Raw genomic sequence first — 21848 nt, 5'->3', positions numbered from 1 at the left:
CTTGCATGTCCAAGTTAACGAAAGCATAATCAGCTCTTGTGTTGTTTTGGAACAAATTCAATCTAAGAAAAATCCTTGCTTTAATCTGTTACTTTAATAAAAAGCTCTACCACAATATTGTAAAAAAAAAAAAAAAAAAAAAAAAAAAAAAGAAAAACACTTTGATTTGACTTTTCTTTTTTTCTTTTTTAAAACACTATACTCATTTTATTTTGTTGTGAGACCTAATAGTGTAGTAGTGTTTTGACTGCATATATCAAGCTCAAACATTCAATCCTGCTGTCAAAGTTATTACAAAAAGTATCTAATAGATATTTTGTCTAGTTGTCTAGACATATAGGTTCAACAATAATTGCACTTCTAGTTTAATTTAAGCTAAATCTGTCTGTTACTTTTTGCATTTGCCTGGCATTTAAGCACATAAGCCATTTATGTCAAACTAAAATCAAGGCTAATAAATATGTTAATGAATAAATCAGCCTCACAAAGTCAATTTTAACAAAAAAATTAATAAAAATAAAATAAAATAAGATAAAATAAAAACACACTATATGATAATCAATGAATCAAATGACTCTTTTCATTAAGTAATTTGAGATTAAATGCACACACACTGAGATAACATGTTATCTCAAATATCGAAAGATAATATTTTGGCTATATCCTCTAGTCCTAGTCAAATATAATGGATTTAAATGCACATGTTTTGCCTTGCCTTTACTGCTTGGTTATTATGCATATTAGGTAATGCCTGACCAAAGAGGAAGTTTTCCTTCTCAAAGCAACATTCAACAAAACAACATGACAGCCACAGTAACTAGGCTAACCATAAAAATAAATAAAATAAAAAAAAGAAAAAGAAAAAAAAGGATGTTATTTTTGCTACATCATTTGCAAAAATTGCAATGCACCTTTCATAATTGATTATAATGAATATAATAAAAAAAAAAAAAAAAAAAAAAAATTAAGCCAAGCCAAGCGAATGTGCTAATCCATAATTCAGCCTCAGTAAAAGCATTTTTCACAAAAACAGGCTAAAATAAAGAAATATAATTGCCATTTTTTTAAATAATTTGAGAGCAAACACACATATTGAGATTATGAGATAGATGGAAAAAGGTTTTTTTTTTTTTTTTTTTTGCTATTTGCCTTTTAAGATCAAGTATAATGATCATCTTATTTCTTATAATCTTTAGGGAGATGGGTAAATAATAACACCTCTATTTCTGACACACACGCACACATGTATTATTTATATGTATTTATTATGTGTATATATGTATGTGTGTGTGTGGGTGCGTGCATGCGATGACATCCTCACCTCTAGTACAGGAGGAAGAAGCGGGTTCGGAGTGAAGACGCCATGTTTTCGGACATGTTACGCACTTTCAGGTAGTTCACAAACCCTCTGAAGAACAGCAGGAGTCCTGGAGTGCATGACAGACAGGTCACAGGTCAAGAACTCGATGCTTCAAAGGAAACCCACTCACATTCACCACACTAAACGTCTAACCGCTTAGAAAAGTAAGAGTACGCCTAGCTGGTGTTAGCAGACATCAATCATCCCTAATTCCCAAAGAGAATATCAAATAAAGCAGTAGAAAGGGTACGACAGGCATATTGTTTCACACAATTACAAGATTCACAAATCCATAACAGCCTTATCACAGCGGCAAGCACACGAATGCAAAGATTACTGTTTGTTAATATTATCTACTCTAATTAACCAAATGGATTTAGGTCATAATGCTGAAAAACATTAATAAAGCATGTTATTTTGAGTTCCATTTTGAATATAAAGTCATGTCATCATGTATTCAACCAGCAGATGGTGCTAGAGTACTGCAGACGAATGACTCCAACTTCTCATTCTGATATTATCAGATCAACAAACTACAAAATTCCCGCTTAACGTCCACAGGGAAACCTACCGAGAATAAGGAAAATCCACCAGAGCCAGTACTGCCCGTTGAAGTATCCAGTAAAGTAATCTGAAAACTGAAGAGAAGAATGATAGCGCTGAGCATTGAGTTTAATCATGATTATATTCACGTTCATAACACAGTACTGAGAAAGGTCTGGCTGCAGACTTGCACTTGCACTCTCAGACACTTGTGCTTCTGCTAGTGACATCACTTGCAGTCTTTATTTATTTATTTTTTATTTTATTGATAACGTTTTGTTTGAATATCTCAACATTTTACAACAGTAGTCAGGTGGTGAAGACAAGAAAAAAGAAACTAAACTACAAAGTCACTTGCAATCGCTACTTGCACTCTCCGCTACCTGTGACGTCACTTGCAATCAACACAAATCGTGCATGTTGCCAATGGAGACAAGACGCTGTCGTGGTGATTAAACGATTAAAACTAAATTAGTAGGCCTACTAAAATAACTTACAGGGTCCTGCAAGAAAAAATCAAGACCGGCAATATATAGCAAGAGACTTTGCACAAGCGTTCATATCCTGTTGTTCTGGCAACGGGATTTGCTAGTCTTGTCTTTTTCTTGCAGGACCCTGTACGTTATAGTACTAAATTAGTTTTAATCGTTTAATCACCACCACACCGTCTTGTCTCCATTGGCAACATGCATGATTTGTGTTGATTGCAAGTGTCGCAGGTAGCGGAGAGGGCAAGTAGTGATTGCAAGTGACAATTTAATTTAGTTTATTTTTTCTTATCTTCGCCACCTGACTTCTGTTATAAAATGTTGGGAAATTCAAACAAAAAATAATAAAAAATTCAACTAAATAAAAAATAAAGACTGCAAGTGATGTCACTAGCAGAAGCGCAAGTGTCTGAGAGTGCAAGTCTGAGAGTTCAAGTGCAATTCAGCAGCCAGACCCTCTTGGGCTTAACTTACCCGCACAATGAGAATCCATTTGATAAGAGAGAGGCCAAAGCCGCAGATGGCACCGTATCGGCCCGCAATGGTGTTGGTCAAACAGAAAGACAAGCAAAACCCGATCCAGTTGAACAGAAAGGCCACTGGTTACACAAACAGAAAGAGAGTGTTGTATTAATGATGAATGATATATATATATATATATATATATATATATATATATATATATATATATATATATATAGGACATTCAAATAACTTTGTATGGTAATTGTTTTTATGCGCATTAAAAAAAAACTTACACATCACAAATATGGTGATGCATTGTTAATGAAATCGTGGCTAATCATTAAATATACATGACTGGATTATGATGGACAGCGCTGCAATGTATTATTGTACTGACTGATCTGATATACAGTGTATAGAAATACTTGAAGTTTAATACATCACCACCAGATGGCGTAAACACAGCATTAATAATGAGACACAGAGGCTGTGGCTGCATCCTAAATCACATACTCCCCTGATATGTGCATACAATAGACACTTTCCCTATCCCATGAGGCAATGGGAGAGGATTTGTGGCAGTGAAAGGCAGTAATGAAAACATGATGAATGTAGTATGTCCAGATCACATTTATACTACACGCATACATACTATATAGATGGAACATCCTTTTTAGCTGTCGCAAAGTACACAAAATGAGCCCCTACTCTGAGTATGTGAAGTTGGACACAGCCAGGCTGTGTTGTGTTGTGCTGAATTTTAGTATTTTCCTAAGCTGTAAGTCATAACCATTAGAATTAAAAAAAAGAAAGAAAAAAACTGTGCGCAATAAATCTGGAACATTACAAACATACACACTTACTGAAGAAGGCCAGCATAAAGATTCCATCATTTCCCACCCTCAGCTGATCACCATCACTGAAGTCATCCCGAACTGGAAAATCCACATCCTTTTCAACAAGAAAGATTTGTTTTAGAAGCATATTAGAAGGCAAAAGTTGCTGAGAAATCACCATGGTTGTGACACAACCTCAATGTTTACACATCAGCAACTGGACTTGCTTTGATAAACAACGGTATATACTAAAATGATACAAAGACAACAAAAGAGGGCACTTCTTTATAGCAGGTAAAGTAGCAAAAACTGTTTAAGTGAGGGTCAGAGAGGTGGAAAATGGTTATGAAAGACTAAATGACTTATATATTGATGTTAAATCCTTGACAAATTATTGCAATTTTCTCACAACTGAATTTTCTGAAGAGCTTGTAATTCCTGATTAACTGTCTTTTCAGCAAACACTTTCATTCAAAGACACTTCAAGTGTGTTCAGTTCAATTGAAGTCAGTACATTCAGATCAACCTGAGGTTAAGCATCCAGTTCAAGGGCTAGATATTCTGCACAATTAATCGTTTGGCATGTAAAGGGAAAAGTTCTGTACAGCATCATGACATGAGGATGAGTAAATGGCACAATTTTCATTTTTGTGTGAACTACTACCTTATGACCCAGCTTACGCCTTTGTAAGAGCATAATCCAGCTCCAAATTGCTACCGCAGCTCAGAACAGAGCTTCTGAGGTTGTGTAACAAGTCTTGAATGTTCTAATTCATTCTTTGTTTCTGAAGTGATTTCATAACAGGGTTCAAGCACTTAGGTTCTTAATCTGCAACTGCTAGATGGAACTATGAGAAATATCACACGAGTAGCAGTGTGATATGGCAGTATATTGGCATGGCTGTGATGCGGCCTTAGGCATGAACAACGTAGCATCTTTAAAAAACCTTTTTTGTGTGTGTTCAGTGATGCCAACTTTTCAGATTACCCTATAGTATTTTTTTTTTTTTTCAAAAACACCTAGCAAAAAATGTAACACTGCATGAACCTATGAACACTGCATTATTGATATACTTTATTTATTACCTGGAGATGACTTGAAAAAATTTACCTGACCACAAACATTTTTGTTTTCAATTGTATGTTTATTGTCTTCAAGTTTCATCAGTCAAAATATCTTTATATTATAAATTATAAATAGCCTTTTATTCAGCACATCCACAGCAGATATTGATGGCAGTTGTTATAAATAAAATGCCAGGTCATGAATAGACTATCACTTCTCTTTGAATTTAAATCCAGATTTTTTTTACACTGAAAACCTCAGATTTTCTTAGAGTGTATCAAACTAACTAATGTAACTGCATAAAACTATAATTGTTCACAATGTGTAGTTTTACTAGTTTACTAGCTATTAAACAAAAAAACTAAAAAACTTAATTGTTAAGAAAAGTGTCAGTGTTCAATAATTTTATGTAAAAACAGTTATTTATATTTACAAATTATTATATTATACATTGATGTTTTACAAACAAATCTAAATTAACATGTATAAAATATGTTTTTGCTGAGATTTGATGCAGTGAAAATTTTGTGTCACGATTACATGATGATGTCCATGACATTACAATGTCATTTAGCAACTTTTAGCAACAAATTGACCTTCCTTCAGCAACTTCCCCTGAAAATTGGTTGGCAAACATTCGGTGCGTCCGAAATTGCCCGCAAGATCCACCTGCTCAAGAAAGCACATGTACAAGCCCGTTTAAAGTTTGCCAAAGAATATCTAGATGATTCAGAGAAGGAGAAACTTGATACATCGTGTTTTGAGGGAGAGAAATGCTGACTATATGACCCCAAGAACACCATCCATACAGTAAAGCACGGAGGTGGAAACATTATGCTACATTATGGTATAGGATGACTTCACCACACTGAGGGGCAGCTGTGGCCTAATGGTTATAGAGACTTGGACTAATTACCCAAAGGTCGCCGGTAGAGATCCACCGATATAGGTTTTTCTATAGCCGATGCCGATGTTTAGAGGTCAGGGTCAGCCGATGGCCGATATGTGCTGCCGATTTTTAGGGCCGATATCTTGAAGTTCTCCCCTACATTTGCATGCTAAAAATGTCACGCTAATAATAAGTGGATGCACAACATTTCTAAACTTATCATCATTTATTGAGCACTAACTTGAACCATCTCTCAAATCGTAATTTTGTGCACTGCACGGTATTAAAATAAAAAATGTATCCAAAGTTAACCAAATAAATCAATAAACGGACCAATTATTAAATATATAAAACAGGTAATATATATTTATATATAAGTCAATCATTTACATAAAAGTTTTAGAGCATTTATCAAGTAGAATTTATCAAGTTTGTTGGAACATAAATGTAAACTTAAATATACATTTAAATACAATTTTAGAAATAAAAATCAACTAAACTGAAAAATATAAAAAATGTAATATATACAAAATAAATAACAGTAGCCTAGTGCTGCAAACACACTAGCCACCAGCAACATTTGTGTTTGCTATAAATGACACAGAACATCTAAAGTGCATTCTAATTTCAAACTTATATCGCAGTCTGTTCATTATTAAAATAAAGTACAGTCGACCAAACATATAAAAGGTTACACTGGTCAGTTTAAATAGACTGTAGTCTACCAGACCACTGTGCTGTTATGCACGTTTTTGCTCATGTGAAGATAATTTATCTTTTCCGTATGGTTTATATAAATAAATAAAAAATATTATAAGTTTAACATTCAGATACATTGCGAATATGGAAACATTTGGATATGTGCAGAACGAGGCGGGAGCAATAACCTCCAAATACATCTAGTCAAACCCGCGCTCGCTCGTCCTCATATGGATCGGATCATTTTTCGGATCAGCAGAAAAGAAAAAAAAAGGCCAAGACAAATAAACATACGTTTTGTCTTTTTTACTAACATTAAATTATTAAATTAAAATATATGAAATCAACTTAAAGTGCACATGACATAATATATTTTTTACATAATAGCTGGACTTTCTTATCTCCCAGTCTGCTGTGATGAAGTGAGCAGTTATCATCACATAGCTCTCCGTCCCCCTGGACGTGCACCCGTCTGTCCTGAGCGCAACAGAGGATGCTCAGTTCATCCACAGCTTTTTTCTTCTCCTTTTCATAAAGATCTGGCACAATCTTTTCGCTGAAGTCGGTGCGCGATGTCGTAACGTGGCTCTATGCACCGTCACGGTTTTACACTCTAACCTCATCCTTCATCATTATATCTGACAGGGAAGCCAAAATGCGCAGGGCGTTCAAGCTCCTCCGTACCTCCGCTCGCCATGACCACTGAGTGTGGACTAAACATGCGAAACATTTTTTTCATAAAGCAATCCGCGGGACATGTGTGTACCGAAGCGAAGATATTGATCCGAACGGATCACGGATCAAGGATGATGCGTTCCACCACTACTATAGTGTCATTTGAAAACATTGCAGTTGCGTTTTAAAATACAACAACGAGCACCACGAAACCATTTAAAGAATCGCATTCAGCGGTCTCCTTGACGGGAAACAGTCAACAAAGTAAAATGATCTCCAATGTATGGCGCGCTCTCTTCATTTTATCAAATGATAATAATCACATCTATTCATTTTACAGTCCTGCTACTAGCAATTTATTCAGACTAAAACCCCTTTAATTCGGGTGACAAAGCGTTTTTTCTAAGTGGCATTTGCACATAGGCCTAATAATAATGCTGCAGACGCATTTTGCAGCATTAAGGTTATTAATTGATCGTTAATTTAAACGACGAGCGATCATGGAAATTATCGAATATTGAAATCCCTAAATACAAATGAGTTGGATGAAAAACTGGTTATTGTCTGGATCAAACCAGCTGTCTCTCCGAGCGCGGTGCTGTCTGTGAGCGGGGCGGAGTAACGGAGCCCTCAATCACACTGCAGTGTTTGTAAGAGCTGCCAACTTCTCCACCCCATTTACAGAGTGAAATTCTCTGACTACCTTTATCTCCCAGGACTGTTGTTGAATATTCCAAAAGTTTTGGCTTGGGGTGCTTCACATGAGGCAGCAGCAGCGCACCAATAACACAGGGCTGCCCGCCGATGTGCCTGACTTTAAATTGGCGCTACTAAACACGGTTATCGGCCGATGCAGATATATAAAAAAAATGACAAATATCGGCCCGATATATCGGTCGACCTCTAGCGTCGATTCGAGTCTCTGTGCTGGCAGGAGTTGTAGGTGGGAGGGAGTTAATGAACAGCGCTCTCTTCCATCCTCAATACCCAAGACTGAAGTGCCCTTGAGCAAGGCACTGAACCCGCAGTTGCTCCCCGGGAGCTGGATCTATAGCAGCCCACTGCTCCGGGTGTATGTTCACGTTGTGTTCACTTCTCACTGCTGAGTGTGTGCACTTGGATGGGTTATGTGCAGAGCACCAATTCCGAGTATGGCAAATGTCACGACTTTCACTTTTCAAATGGACGGGCCATGTACTATAAAATCTTGTATGAGAACCTCCTTCCCTCAGCCAGAACACTGAAGATGGGTCATAAATGGATCTTCCAGCAAGACAGTGAACCGAAACATACCGCCAAGGCAACAAATTAGTGACTCAAGAAGCAAATTAAGGTCATGAATTGGTCTAGCCAGTCTCCAGACCTCTATCCTATAGAAAATCTGTGGAGGGAGATGAAACTTTGAGTTGCCAAATGATAGGCCAAAAAACCTTGTCACGGCACTATTCTGTCACCATGCAGACTATGGGGCACATTCCCTCTTTTCACACACATTCACACTCAACATATATTTATATGGACTTTTATGATGCTGCGGAGGCATAATAAAGGGGGGTAAGACATCAAGATGATGACCATAGCTGTCAGTAGACAAGTGAAAGTCTGGTGAAAGTAGCTTGAGCGTGGTCGAAGCCCCACGGCCAGAGACAGTGTGTGCTATTAGCAGCCACAGTATTTCGTTTAGTGCAGCAATACACTGCTGACTTGAACTTGGATTAAATATTGTATAGTTTAATTTATTTTTGGTTTGTAGCACTTCTTTTTTTTGCACTGTGGAACTTCTGACAATCCCTGCCTTATAAAATTAACCTTGAACGGATTCCTACTTGTTCTGGAAGCCTTTTTATCTCCAGCTGCAAGGGTCATCGGTGACAAACCTTAAAGATTTAGAGAGAATCTGTAAAGAGGAGTGGAACAATCCCTCCTGAGATGTCTGCAAACCTGGTGACCAACTACAAATCACGTATCACCTCTGTGCTTACCAAAAAGGGTTGTGCTTGAGGATCAAATACTTATTTCACTAACTGAAATGCAAATCAATTCCTAACCTTTATATAATGTTTTTTTTTTCTGGATTTGTTTTGGTTGGTATTCTGTCTCTATAGATTAAAATAAACCTACCATACAAATAACAGACCCTTACTTTCTTTGCAAGTGGGCAAACTTACAAAATCAGCAGGGGATCAAATAAACATTTACGTCACTGTACATCCGCCATGTTGCTGCGTTCACATGACCTACCAGTGTCGGCTGTGTCGCTTCACTGCCATTCATAAATCCTCTCCCGTGGCCTCATGGGAGCGGTAGCGGTAGAGCGCAGTCTCGTGGGTACCCCCCGGCCTGCGAGGGGCGATACGAGTGGGGCGGGGCCGAGAGTCATGGGAACGGGCGAGGCCGGTGGGGTGATTGGAGAGGTCTCGAGTACCACGGAGGAGATGGAAGGATATAAAAAAGGACGAGAGAGGACCAGGCCTGGGTTTTATTTTATGTTTTGGTTTTTTATTTGTGCGCAACAGTCGTCCGCGAGGGGCTGTTGCGCTGTTTTGTGTTTATTTTTGTAATTAAAGTTTCATTTTGATTGTCCGCCGGTTCCCGCCTCCTTCTTCCGTAGTTATCGAGTTTTTATTGTTACATAGACATTATCTTTTTTCACAAATCACATATTTGGTCCAAACAAGTACATTCTCACCTAAAAATCTCTTAAAACTACATTATGTGACACAAAAATAGTATTTTTTTTTTTTATTATAGTGGATTTGTGCATCCGCCATGATACTCGCTGTGAGAAATACTGCAAGCGGAGTGATACAAATGGTTCTCTTTAATCTCTCATCATTAGAATGTCACACTCCTCTCAGCCAATCAGATTCTATGAGCAGAAAGAACTTTTGTATATATATATATATATATATATATATATATATATATATATATATATATATATATGTATATATATATATATATATATATATGTATATATATATATATATATATATATATATATATATATATATATATATATATATATATATATATATATATATATATATTAAATATACACATCTGGTTATGAGTTTGGAATAATTAAAATGTTAACATTTAATGTTTTAGAAAAGTCTCAAAGCATGAAAGGCCTCTTATGCTCACCAAGGCTTAATTTATTAGATCAAAAACACAGAAAACTGTTTCCTGTTTGAATAAATTTAAACCTGCGACGCAAAGCTGATTTTTTGGCAGCCATTATGCTGGTCTTCAGTGTCACAAGATCCTTAAGAAAAAACTTAAACTTAAATTATTATTAAGCATTATTTTTGTTTAATTATTATCAATTCTTATCAAGGCTGAAAACAGATTTTTCTGGTTAACATTTTTGTGATAATTATGCAGCATTATAAATGTTAGAATTTGCATTAGTTTAATGTGTTCTGAAAAAGAAATAATAATAATTTCTATTGTAATTATTTGTTTTACTGAAACTAAACATTTGAGCGTTGTATCGTAATTTCCACAAAAATCTTAAGCAGCACAACTGTTTACAACATTGATAATAATAAGAAATCTATCTTTGAATATTAGAAAGATTTCTGAAAAAAAAAATTATAATAATAATAATAAATAAAAAATTTATTTTTTGGGGGGGACCACGTTATACAACACTTCTTGATCTGAGCTCAGAGAAATCAGAGTATATGTATTCTCTTTCTAGTTCATGGTTTTTATGGCACACCACATCCTCAAAAAGGTTCTCTTTATGTTACTGCTTAAATATAATCAGACATGATTTTACGAGATGTCCCATTTCATTTTAGTCATCAATAAATCATACCAGCATCACTACAGCAATTCACAAGCCACTAGGGATGGGCATGATTAATCGACGATCGATAATTGATCGTTAAGATTTTCCTCGATCATGTTAATTTGTTATCGATTAATCTAAAGCATTTTTTTAATCTAATGCAGGTTGCGTTGCGTAGTTGCGTAGTGCGAGTCTTCAAGCAATTAAATGAATTTCACTGTGTGGCAGCAATTAAATATTTTACCACCATGGGGCAATATTTGACACCCTACTCTGTTATCTGTGATCTTCCGTTTTGATTTCAAAGAATAATCATGAAGATGTCACGGCGAAGTGTGGCGTGGGACCATTTTGATTTAAAAAGCGAACTAGTTAACTGCAAACATTGCGATGCCGTGTTTAAGTACAACACAGCCACGACTCAAATGATCCTATGCATCCCGGCAAATTTTCATGAGGCTTTAACCCTTTCGAGTCGATTAACGCATATATGCGTTTTGAGTCATTTTCTCCTGATAACCCCTGATAAATTACACTCAGTTTTAATCGTACAGATAAGAGCAATACATCAATCAAATCTGTAAAGGGTCTAGTTTTTTTGGATACAGACATAATAACAAAAAACCTTTGTGCACTTATAAAATAAAGATAACAAACAAGGTGCGCTGTCTACAGTCTTTGTCTCCGCTGATCGTCATGTACAAACATTTCATTAAAATGAACCGTAACTCCGTGAATACTCAACGAAGAGACATGAGAGAGATATCTATAGAAAGCCTGGAATGTCTACTTTTAAACTAAACAAGTGCTTCCGAAAAACAAATATTCTGAGATAAAGTAATCCATATGAAAACAACGCAATGTCTGTTTTTCATATCTTCCTTCATTATATTTAATGTGACCACGCCCCCGCGCTGAACGCGCTATTCAGATTCAAACTGAAGCGCGCGGCTTGAATACGCCCACACAGAAGAAAAGGCAGCGAGACTGTTCTTCAAGTTTTTATTTTATTTTACTGTTTGCTTCGCGATGAGAGGACTAAGACATAATTCACCCCAAAAAGATGTGATGTGGTTGATGATTTGAGAAATGGATTTCCTCAGAAAAAAGAATGAAGCACTTTATTCAGACTCAAAACGCATATATGCGTTAATCGACTCGAAAGGGTTAAGAACGCCTGCTAGCAGCTGCAGGTTCCGCTGCTTTAGAGCACTGCATATGCACGCGGATATATGTTCGGTTTGCCTGAACGTAGTTTAATTTGTTATATTATAAAAATATTAATGATTAATCGATAGTCGATCGTTAATTCTCCCGACGATCGACTAAGAAAATTTAATCGAATGCCCATCCCTACAAGCCACAGTGGAAAGTTGTGCGAATCGAGGGCTTGGTGTTTGGGTTCACAGAATCTGTGGGATGCGTAGGCAGATGCAATACTCACTCGTGGAATAACCTCCACCGCTGAAGCAGCCATGGCTGCCGCTTTGGCCTTCTCTGCCTCATCGTAAGTGGGCAGAGATGTGGCCACGCTGTATGGTGGAGGAACGGGAAAGTCCCTCGGAAATGTGCTCTCTAAAAAGCGATAAAAAACACAGGTCAGCCATACGCCACAAATTTCTAGCTATGAGTCTTCCAAACAATGAGTCTTCCTAACACCAAGTCAAGCACAATTACTTTTGCTCATAACTGGAAATGTGAATAAGCCCATTAATGCGAAGAATCAAACGGTGACGCATAACTTGCTTTATAAATATCACTTTACTTATACTGAGCCATACCTAGAGACCTGAATATCATCAAAAAGTTTAGTTAATTATTATTATTATTATTATTTTGTCTTTAGTGTGCTCCCACTTGAAGGTTTTTTTTTTTTTTTTGTAAACACTTTACAGTAAGGTTCATTAGTTAACAATAGTTAACAAACTAAGAATGAACTATACTTCCACACCATTTATTTATCTTATAGTTAAAGTTAATTTCAACATTTATAAATGCAACATTAAAGATTGTAATTGTTAACATTAGTTAATACACTGTGAACTAACAAACTAATTAGAACTATTGTGTTTTTATAACTAACATTACCAATGATTAATAAATACTGTAATAAATGTACTGTTAATGGTTCATTCATGTCAGCTAATACATTAACTAATGGAACCTTTCTGCAAATTGTTTTATTCGATGTTTTAGAAAAAAATCTATATGTGCACCAAGGCTGTATTTATCAGATCATTAAAAAAAACAGTAATATTGTGAAATATTAAACATATAAATAAATAAATTTCAACTTTAAATCACAATTAACGTGTTAATTGACAACACTAACGTTTTCGAATTTTGTGATTGGTTGAATTTTCTTTACAGCGTCATGGATAATGTAGTTTTTTGACCAAAGAATTTTCTTGTCAAATGTGATTATTTCAAATATTAGCTGAAATAATGCACATGGCACATGCATGGCTTCCACAAAATCGCATTACCTGTAACAATAATGATGTCGCTGTAATATTAACATACTGAATCTAATAGATCCCTGCTCTTACTATGGAAATAATCACTTTTTCCAGGTGTCTGTACCTGGTCCAGCTGTTGCTCCGAGCGCCACGCTGGTATAAGGAGGAGGCGGAGCTTCCATATCCATGGCGGGGTTGCTGATGCCTGCGACGGCGGCAGCAGTCTGGGAGGATGTGGACGGCTCGGCACCTGCAGCCCCTTCAGAGGGCTCATCCTCATTGTGCAACTGAGGAAGAACAAAAACACACATTTTCAGACTGAAGAAACGTGACTAAGTATTGTTTAATTTAAGACAAATCTAACAAGGTCTTGTGTCTTGCGTTGGCTGAATTGACACTGTGATGTACTCAATGAAGGGAGGACACAGGATATCATCTAACATCGCAGGGAACATGTCAACAACTTGAGTCAACAACTTGGTGTCTTTGGTCACCTAAACTTACTGTCCTTGCCCTACAATGAACAAAACCATCTGTAAAGCTAAACTTCAAGAAGGAGGTGATGAAATGAGGTACTGAATAAAACATTTAAAGAGAATATTAAATCTAAATCTGCACAATGTGACCTTAAAACCTTATGAGAACTGAGGCCTCATAGTAATACGACAGTTTAAGATTGCAGGGGACACATTTGGCACATCAGAGTGCAGTAAGATGCACAGATGTCTGCCAACAAAGTTAGCTAACAGTGAGATTCACAGTAACAGGAGAGCAATGGTAATGCAAACCACAAGACTGAAGCACAAGCCTGTCCCTTCAGCTGCACCTGTTTGATACGTTGTTGGTAACTAGTAGTAACTTACAGGGACAATTCTCATTGTAGTTTTGTTGCAAAACCAAAACTTCTGTTCTGTAGTTCACAGTAATGCAACATTACCTGTAATAATATATAGCATTAAGAAAATATAACAGATTATTTAATTAATTTAATATAATTTAATTTAATTTTTTAAAATGAAAGCTATTATAATGATAAATAACGACTTGCTATTTGGAAGGATTCAAGCCATGAAAATCTTTTACTATGCCATGCCACCTGATAATATGTGAGGTCTCCTGACAGGGCTGAGAGCCACGGAAGTCTTTGCATAGGTCAATACTCTAAGGTTCAACTCTGTTATTTCTACAAATTGGCGAATAGAGACGGGATTCGAGATCCAGCTAGGGGACGAAGTTCACATGAGAATGATTAGACGGTGAAGCCACATCAAGGACAGCAAGATTGCCAATGGTCAATTGGGTTCCCACTTTGCACTGAGGACAGCCAACTGACCAGGGACAAAGCATTTATCTCCAATGGTTTGCAATGGACTGTTAAAAACATCAGACTGGAGATAAGTGGTATATGTATTATGACTAAGATTGCACAGAATCCCTTTGCCGAAAACTTTAAAAAAGGCTGACTTGATGTCACTTGAGTTCCCAAGTATGGCTATTAAGGAATTTCGATTTCCCCCCTGCCCTCTCCATGTAATCTAATGGGATGTGAGACAAACTAAGTAATTCAATTTCACTTTAAATGTTTTGTTTTCAAACATGTTTTATGTAATTTGATGTAGATTTTATCACGCTGCTGAAAGTTAGGCTGTTCATTTTTTAAAATAGTTTGGTTTTAGCTAGTTATGTGATGCTACAAAAATGGGAGTTTGACATCATGGTTGACAGCCGAGATTGACAGCTTCTCTGAATGAACTGAGGCACCAACAGACTTTTTCAAGATATTCAGGAAGAGATTGGGGTTGTATTTACCTTATTTTAACACAAGCCTCTTATACGAAAAATCAGCAGACAGGTCCAGTCAGGCTAATTTTAAAAAAGTGTCAGGGGTGTGTGTTTGCGATTGAATCTGTGGGAGTGTGGGCGCAGCTCCACTTTGTTCCCTACTGCACAGACCCTGGTCCCAAATCAGCGCAATAGGGCCGCGCCCTATTGGGACAATGGCGTCTTCTACTTTTCTTCAATGGAAGTGAATGAGGTGTGTCGTCAATATTTTTTACAGTCTTTGGTTACTATATAACAAGGTCATATCCATGGATTTGGATTTACGGACATTTAAATGAAAGGTTTCCTCCTGGTGGAATGACCTCCCCAACTCAATCCAGGCAGCTGAGTCCTTAGCCATCTTCAAGAATCGGCTTAAAACACATCTCTTCCATCTTTATTTGACCCTCTAACTTTTACACTCACTATTCAAATTAAAAAAAAAAAAAAAAAAAAAAATCCAAATACCTTTTTAATCTTTTTGTATTCTATTTTCTTTTCATTTATTGTGCAATTGTATGTATGTGTGTGTGTGTGTGTGTATAAAGATCTCTAACACTAGCTTGCTCTATTATTTTTTTATTTGATCTGTTTTCCTTTTATTTGTTATATTATTTAAAATCCCATGCTACGTGTACTGTTAACCTAACTGAGACTTGTTATAGCACTTACATATCATTGCTCTTTTTGTTGTTTTTGATTGCTTCCACTGTCCTCATCTGTAAGTCACTTTGGATAAAAGTGTCTGCTAAATGAATAAATGTAAATGTAAATGTAAATATCCAGAAACCAATGAAACCGAAACTAATTAGTATTGAAACATCGATTTTTACAAATCATTCTGAAAAGCGAGGTGTGATCTGATTGGCCAGCTATCCAGTGCGTTGTGATTAACAAAACACCACAAGCGTGTCGGAAATGTTACGGCCCTTACCACAAAACAATCGGCACGCCTTGGTGCATGGTCTAAAAATATTGTCCTTATTCTCTTAATAAGTAATGAGTGTTCTTTGGCCGTAACGTGCAATAAACCAATCAGAGTTTCATCTCCCATCCCCTTTAAAAGCCAGTTGCCGTCATGTCATGAAGGAATGTAATTTTTTCATTTTTTTAAATGTCTTTGTGTTGCTGCGCGTATGTGTGTATTAAGGAAAGTTTACGCATGTTGTGCACCCGCCAATAAGCACATATTACTTAAACGCTCTTTTAATAACAAAGAAAACAATTCTTCACCAGACTTTAGACCAGGTTTGAGTTGGTCTATGGCGCAGTCTATTTTCAGTAACCCAAAATAGCAACATGCCAAAAATGTGTCCCAAGGGCTCACAAATGCTCTCCTCCCCATCTTTCAGTGCAATCCAAGCGGACTCAAACAGAAACAGAGTGTTTTTAATCGACAGATTGTTAGAATATCTGTATCTGCGCAGTTCTTTGTCATAAATACAGTTTACAAAAGATAACAAGGGAGCAATCAATTTCCTATGTACTGTAAAGTGTTCGCTCCGTTGACCGCTCATCACACCGCAGCTGTTTCCTCCAGCGAAAATCTAGCCCTTAGGGCTGTGCAAAAAATCAAATGCGATTTTCATCCACATCTCATCAGTAAAGACGCTCCTGTAATTAGAAGTATATCTCCAGCACGTGCATTCAAGATCATGGTTGTCAGGTTTTCACAACAAATCCTGCCCAGTTGCTTCACAAAACTAGTCCAAACTAGCCCAATCACGTTCCTAGGAGGTTCCCCGATGAAAAATTGCTTTCCGGGGTTAAAATGTAAGTTTTATGGCATGGTTGCCTTGGTAAAATCGCATGTTGCCAAGTCTGCGATTGTTTTTCATGTCCGTGGTTCGAAGCAACCCCATACCGATAACGTGATATTTAGCTCCTAAAATGCTAATTTTACCAAGACACCCATGCCAAAAAAAAAAAAAAAAAGTATATTTTAACCCCGGGAAGCATATTATTTTCTAAATCTGGGAACCTCCTGGAATCGCGATTAGTTTTGGACTAGTTTTGAGAAGCAACAGGGCAGGATTTGTTGTGAAAACCTGGCAACCCTGATCTGAACACACGTGCTGGAGATAATACTTCTAATTAAAGGAGCGTCTTTACTGATGAGATGTGCATGAAAATCACATTCGATTTTTTGCACAGCCCTACTAGCCCTTAAAACATATGAACGCATACTTTAATTATACTTATTTAAATATACTTAATTTAATTTTACTTACTTTACACATACACTACTGTGCAAAAGTCTTAGGTACGTTAGTATTTTCACCCAAATGAATGGTGTTTGCCCATTTATTTATAACTTTTTTTGTAGGGTTTCAGAAGAAAATATCAGTTTACCTTTCCAAACATCCATTTTGCCATTAATTTCAATACTAATCTAGTGAGATTTTTGAATGTACAAGCAGTCTGAAAACAACTGGTGCTCCACACGGAGATCTGATCTCACTATCATCAAATCGGTCTCTAATCACATGAAGAAACAGATGAACCTGAGATCAACTAAATCTCCTGCAAAGCTACCTGAAAAACTTTTGCACAGTACTGTACTTTACAAAGGACATTGTTGCTACTTCATAAAGAATGACCATACAGTCATTCACAGAACTGTTTAAATACAGTGACAGAACAGAAGCAATAATTTTAACTAAATATCGGAGTGACTGACAGAGATACAGTAGAAACATTATGTGTGGTTTTGTATTAAACATTAACAATGACCCAGATCGTGAAATACATTTATTAGCTTTAGAGTAAGGGAAGCACAGCTTGGGAAGTAAGAGCATCCAAGGAATGTGTAAAAGCTTTGGATTTACTTTAAATATATTTTTTATGCTCTTTAAATGTTATTCATAGTTTTTTGTGGCTTTTATTTATTTTTTAAGTATCGGTTCAGGCACCGTTTAGGCACCAGTACTGTTTTAAAAGTATCGATTGCAACGGTTTAGTAAAAAACCCAATCGATACCCAACCCTATTTATAGTACAAATTAAAATCATAGGAGACAGGCATTTATGAGGTTATCATCTGGCCATTGGAAAAGGTATTTTTATGAAATAATTATTTATTTATTGGTTAAGTGGGAGACAGTGATATCAAAGTACAATATAAGAAAATAGACAAGAATGAAGGACAGCTTGTGCAGCAGAGGCTGAGCTATAAAAAACTGCAGGAAGAGACTTCTGTGGTATAACCACATTGATATATAGATTTATGCTTATTTGTTGACAGTTCTAAGAAGCGCTATTCAGTGGTGGCTGCTAGCAACATTCTAACATGCAGCGGGATTTTGACTAAGAGCAAGCATCTTTTTTTCTCTTCTTAGAAATTAAAAAAGGCTTCGAAAACATAGAGTCCTGCTGGATGAATTACTCAACACTCCAGAAATTGAGTTGCAATTGCTGTGCTCTTCTCTAAAAATGAAAACATATCAGAAAGCTCTCATTTTTATTGACCAAGACTTGTGAGAACAGAAAACAACAGGGTTTTTAATGAAGCATACAATAAGACACATGAATTGTTAGATAAACATTCACCAAGAGCCAGATTTACACTCTGAAGCTGAAATCTATAAATATTGTGGTATTTACAGTACTATGCTATTATCATATTATGATACGTTATAATTTTTTTAAGGATTTTATTTTTTTAAAGAACTTCTTATAATGTTTGTATTTTATGTTTATAAAATATATTATATTATGGAATGCAGTCCCAGCTGAGCAGTAAGCCACCAGATTTCCATAATAAACCAAACGCCCTGGATCCACATTACTCATGTACAAGGCCACTTGCGCTATTGTTGAGGGTGGAAAACACACACTCACAAACAAACCTGTTATTATACCACAACTTATGTTGTTGATGATACAGAGAAAGGTTGTGACTCTAAACCTAGCAAAGTGTCATCCAAGAGGACAGGACATTTGCACCCAACGCCTCAAAAATACATTTCAACATCCTACACATGGCCATGACCCCTCTAAATGCATTTAAATATCCAAAAAACATATATGATGCTTTTGAACACACCCATATACCTGTGTACCTATAACAACACCCAAGCATCATTATAAGGCTTTAAAACATTGCTGAAGATTCCAAGCAGACCCATTATTGCGTTCAAAACAAACATGCCTATCATGCCTCAAAATGTGTTAGAACAATTAAAGTATGCCTATGACTAAAAGTGCCTATGAGGCCTTCCAAATGACAACTCAAATTGCACTGAAAGGCTCCAGTTATGCCTCAAAATAATAATTAACCATGCCTAATTCTGCCAATGATAATTCAAAATTCATTTGAATGATGCCAAACGGTGCCACAAAATGGTTTGAACGCCCCTGAACATACCTAACTGCTGAAAATGCATCCTTAAAAGTTCCAAGATCACCTATAACTACTCAAATTGTATTGGAACGCCCCAATGATGCCTCAAAATTTAACATCAACAGGCACCCGACTTCCCATTTATTTACTTGATAATAAAAAAAACTGAAAGCCCCAAATCCATAAAATGTTGTAAATGCACTCAGGGCCATCCTTAGTCGGGTGCAACTGGTGAAAAAAAATCAAAGTTAAATTATGGTATTTTGGAAAGGCTTTTTGGTGCCAAACAAAATGTTTAGTGGTCGACTGATATTGGGTCTTTGACAGCCTATGCCAATATCTTGGAAAGCAGGGGGGCCGTTAGCCGATATAGGATTTGCAGGATTCTTTAGTTAAATCAGTGTATATGTATAAAATGTATTTTATGAAAAGACATATTTATTCTTATACCCTTCTTTAAAGGTTCACAGTTTAGTTTACAGTTGTGACATACAATGTCATAGCATTCTGATCAGAACAAAATTACATCTGCTAAAAGGGGTCATATGATGCGATTTCCATTTCTCTTTGGAGTGTTACAAACTCTTGGTGCATAAAGAAGATCTGAAGAGTTGCAAAGACTAAAGTCTCAAATCCAAAGAGTTTTTCTTTATCAAAGTTAAGACTCTGCCACACACCCCTAAAACACCTCGTTCCAACATGCCCCCAACATGTCTACATCACTATGTGGAAATATTTGCGTAATGCCACCCCAAATGTTCATACTAAGAAAGGTGTGGTTTCAGTAAACACAGTTAGTGTTGAAGCAGCCATGTCTGGGAGATGCGGTGTGTATCTAGGCAACAGCGAAAGCATTTTTTTTGGTTTTCCGAAAGTAGATGGATCAAAAGAAAATATTTTCATTTGAATCTAATTTAAATCTGAATTATAGTTCAATTTAACAAAACTGAATATTACATCACATGGCATTTTATCTTTTTTATTTTTTTTTATGGTTTATTAATTACCTCGAAAAATGTAATGATATTTGTGCACACATACCTACAGAGCCCCGCACATGACATGCAAGAAAAAAATTATAAATTGTACGCACGATTTACTAATTTGTTCCCTCAATGTACTAAAATGTGCACACGATTACTATTGTGTTCCCTCGATTTCCTAAATCGTGTGCACAATTTAGCAAATCGAGGGAATCAATTAGTAAATTGTGCGCACAATTTATAAATCGAGTGAACAAAATAGTACGCAATAGGCCTAGTAATCATGCGCACATTTTAGTACATTGAGGGAACTAATTAGTAAACTGTGCGATTTAGCCCACTATTTTTTCCTGCGCAGGGCTCCGTAAATACCAGACAAAACAATGACAAATTTGGCAGTATTATAAAAGCCATACATTTTACTAAATAAAGAGTCAGTCATTTTTGCTGTGCCAAATCTGAACTAAATAAAACTATATGTAACGCCTCTATAAGTAAATATCCCACATAGCAAACGGACTTGGCCCACATGTGGCCTCAAGGTGGCACTGCTGGCCTCCTGTCAGCAATGGCATGTACCCTTTCAGCCAGAGCTGGGCCATTTGTGGCAATGAAGGCACGGCGGGGATCCGGCAAACAACATTAAGGCGGATTGTTGATGGGAGGAGTGTGGCCCAAATCAGTCAGGTTATATGTGGCCCAAATCAGGCTAAGATCTGGCAGCATATTATGTGACCCATGATAAACAAGATAAATACAATATTGCATGATAATGGATAAATTATCACATACATTTTAATGTACAGTGCAGTGTTGTTAAAATATAGTCTTTGAAATGGCAAGTCAAAACAGAATGAAACATTATCATTAAAAAAATAAGCAAATCGAGTCAAGTGCATTAAACTGCACTTAATAATAATTTTATTAAATTTTATATTAGCATTCTTGGTACAAATAATCTTAGAATCCTTATATGAAAAGAAAGAGGGAGTATTTAACCATTATCATGTAATATTTATTTTGCTTACTATGTGACACACACTGATCTATAATAGAGACTGGGGGCACATCATTTTTATTAGTATGCTGTCATGGACAAGCATGAAATAAAATGATCATGCTTGGTGAGGAACAGATCCAAATTCAAACCGCATTCAATGGCGATATGCATCTCCTTTCTCTGTAGCTGTAGTAACTATAAGTTTTACATCAAGTTTTACGGCACCGTAAACCCTCATTGGCTCTCGTCGGTTTCGTCAGAGATTGCGACATGCCGTGTTTCCGGTGATGCGTGTTTTGAATGAGAAACGCATGCTTTGAGGGAGTGGATCGGGATAGTATTTTCAGCGTTTAACAACTTAAATTATGCCCTGCTCCTCACACTAATATTATATTCTGCCAGAGTAGACTGCAACTACAATGCA

The 21848-nt window shown here is 36.4% G+C and overlaps 1 protein-coding gene across 2 annotated transcripts in view; it reads right to left on the bottom strand.

Moving 5' to 3' along the window:
- LOC127994147 (NEDD4 family-interacting protein 2) overlaps positions 1–21848 on the bottom strand; it is a 31648-nt gene that overhangs the window by 1192 nt on the left and 8608 nt on the right. For both annotated transcript variants that reach the window (XM_052591791.1, XM_052591782.1), the window contains exons 2-7: positions 13404–13566; positions 12265–12395; positions 3720–3807; positions 2866–2990; positions 1932–1998; positions 1322–1427 (exon numbers count right to left, since the gene is read on the bottom strand). In XM_052591791.1, the coding sequence (XP_052447751.1) occupies positions 1324–1427; positions 1932–1998; positions 2866–2990; positions 3720–3807; positions 12265–12395; positions 13404–13467 (579 nt within the window). In that variant the 5' untranslated portion in view covers positions 13468–13566 and the 3' untranslated portion in view covers positions 1322–1323. The remainder of the gene's footprint in view (positions 1–1321; positions 1428–1931; positions 1999–2865; positions 2991–3719; positions 3808–12264; positions 12396–13403; positions 13567–21848) is intronic.

Source organism: Carassius gibelio, chromosome A1 (assembly GCF_023724105.1).
Source record: "Carassius gibelio isolate Cgi1373 ecotype wild population from Czech Republic chromosome A1, carGib1.2-hapl.c, whole genome shotgun sequence".
NCBI lineage: Eukaryota > Metazoa > Chordata > Actinopteri > Cypriniformes > Cyprinidae > Carassius > Carassius gibelio.
The sequence above is the reverse complement of the archived record's forward strand: the minus strand, read 5'-3'. Positions and strand labels throughout refer to the sequence as shown.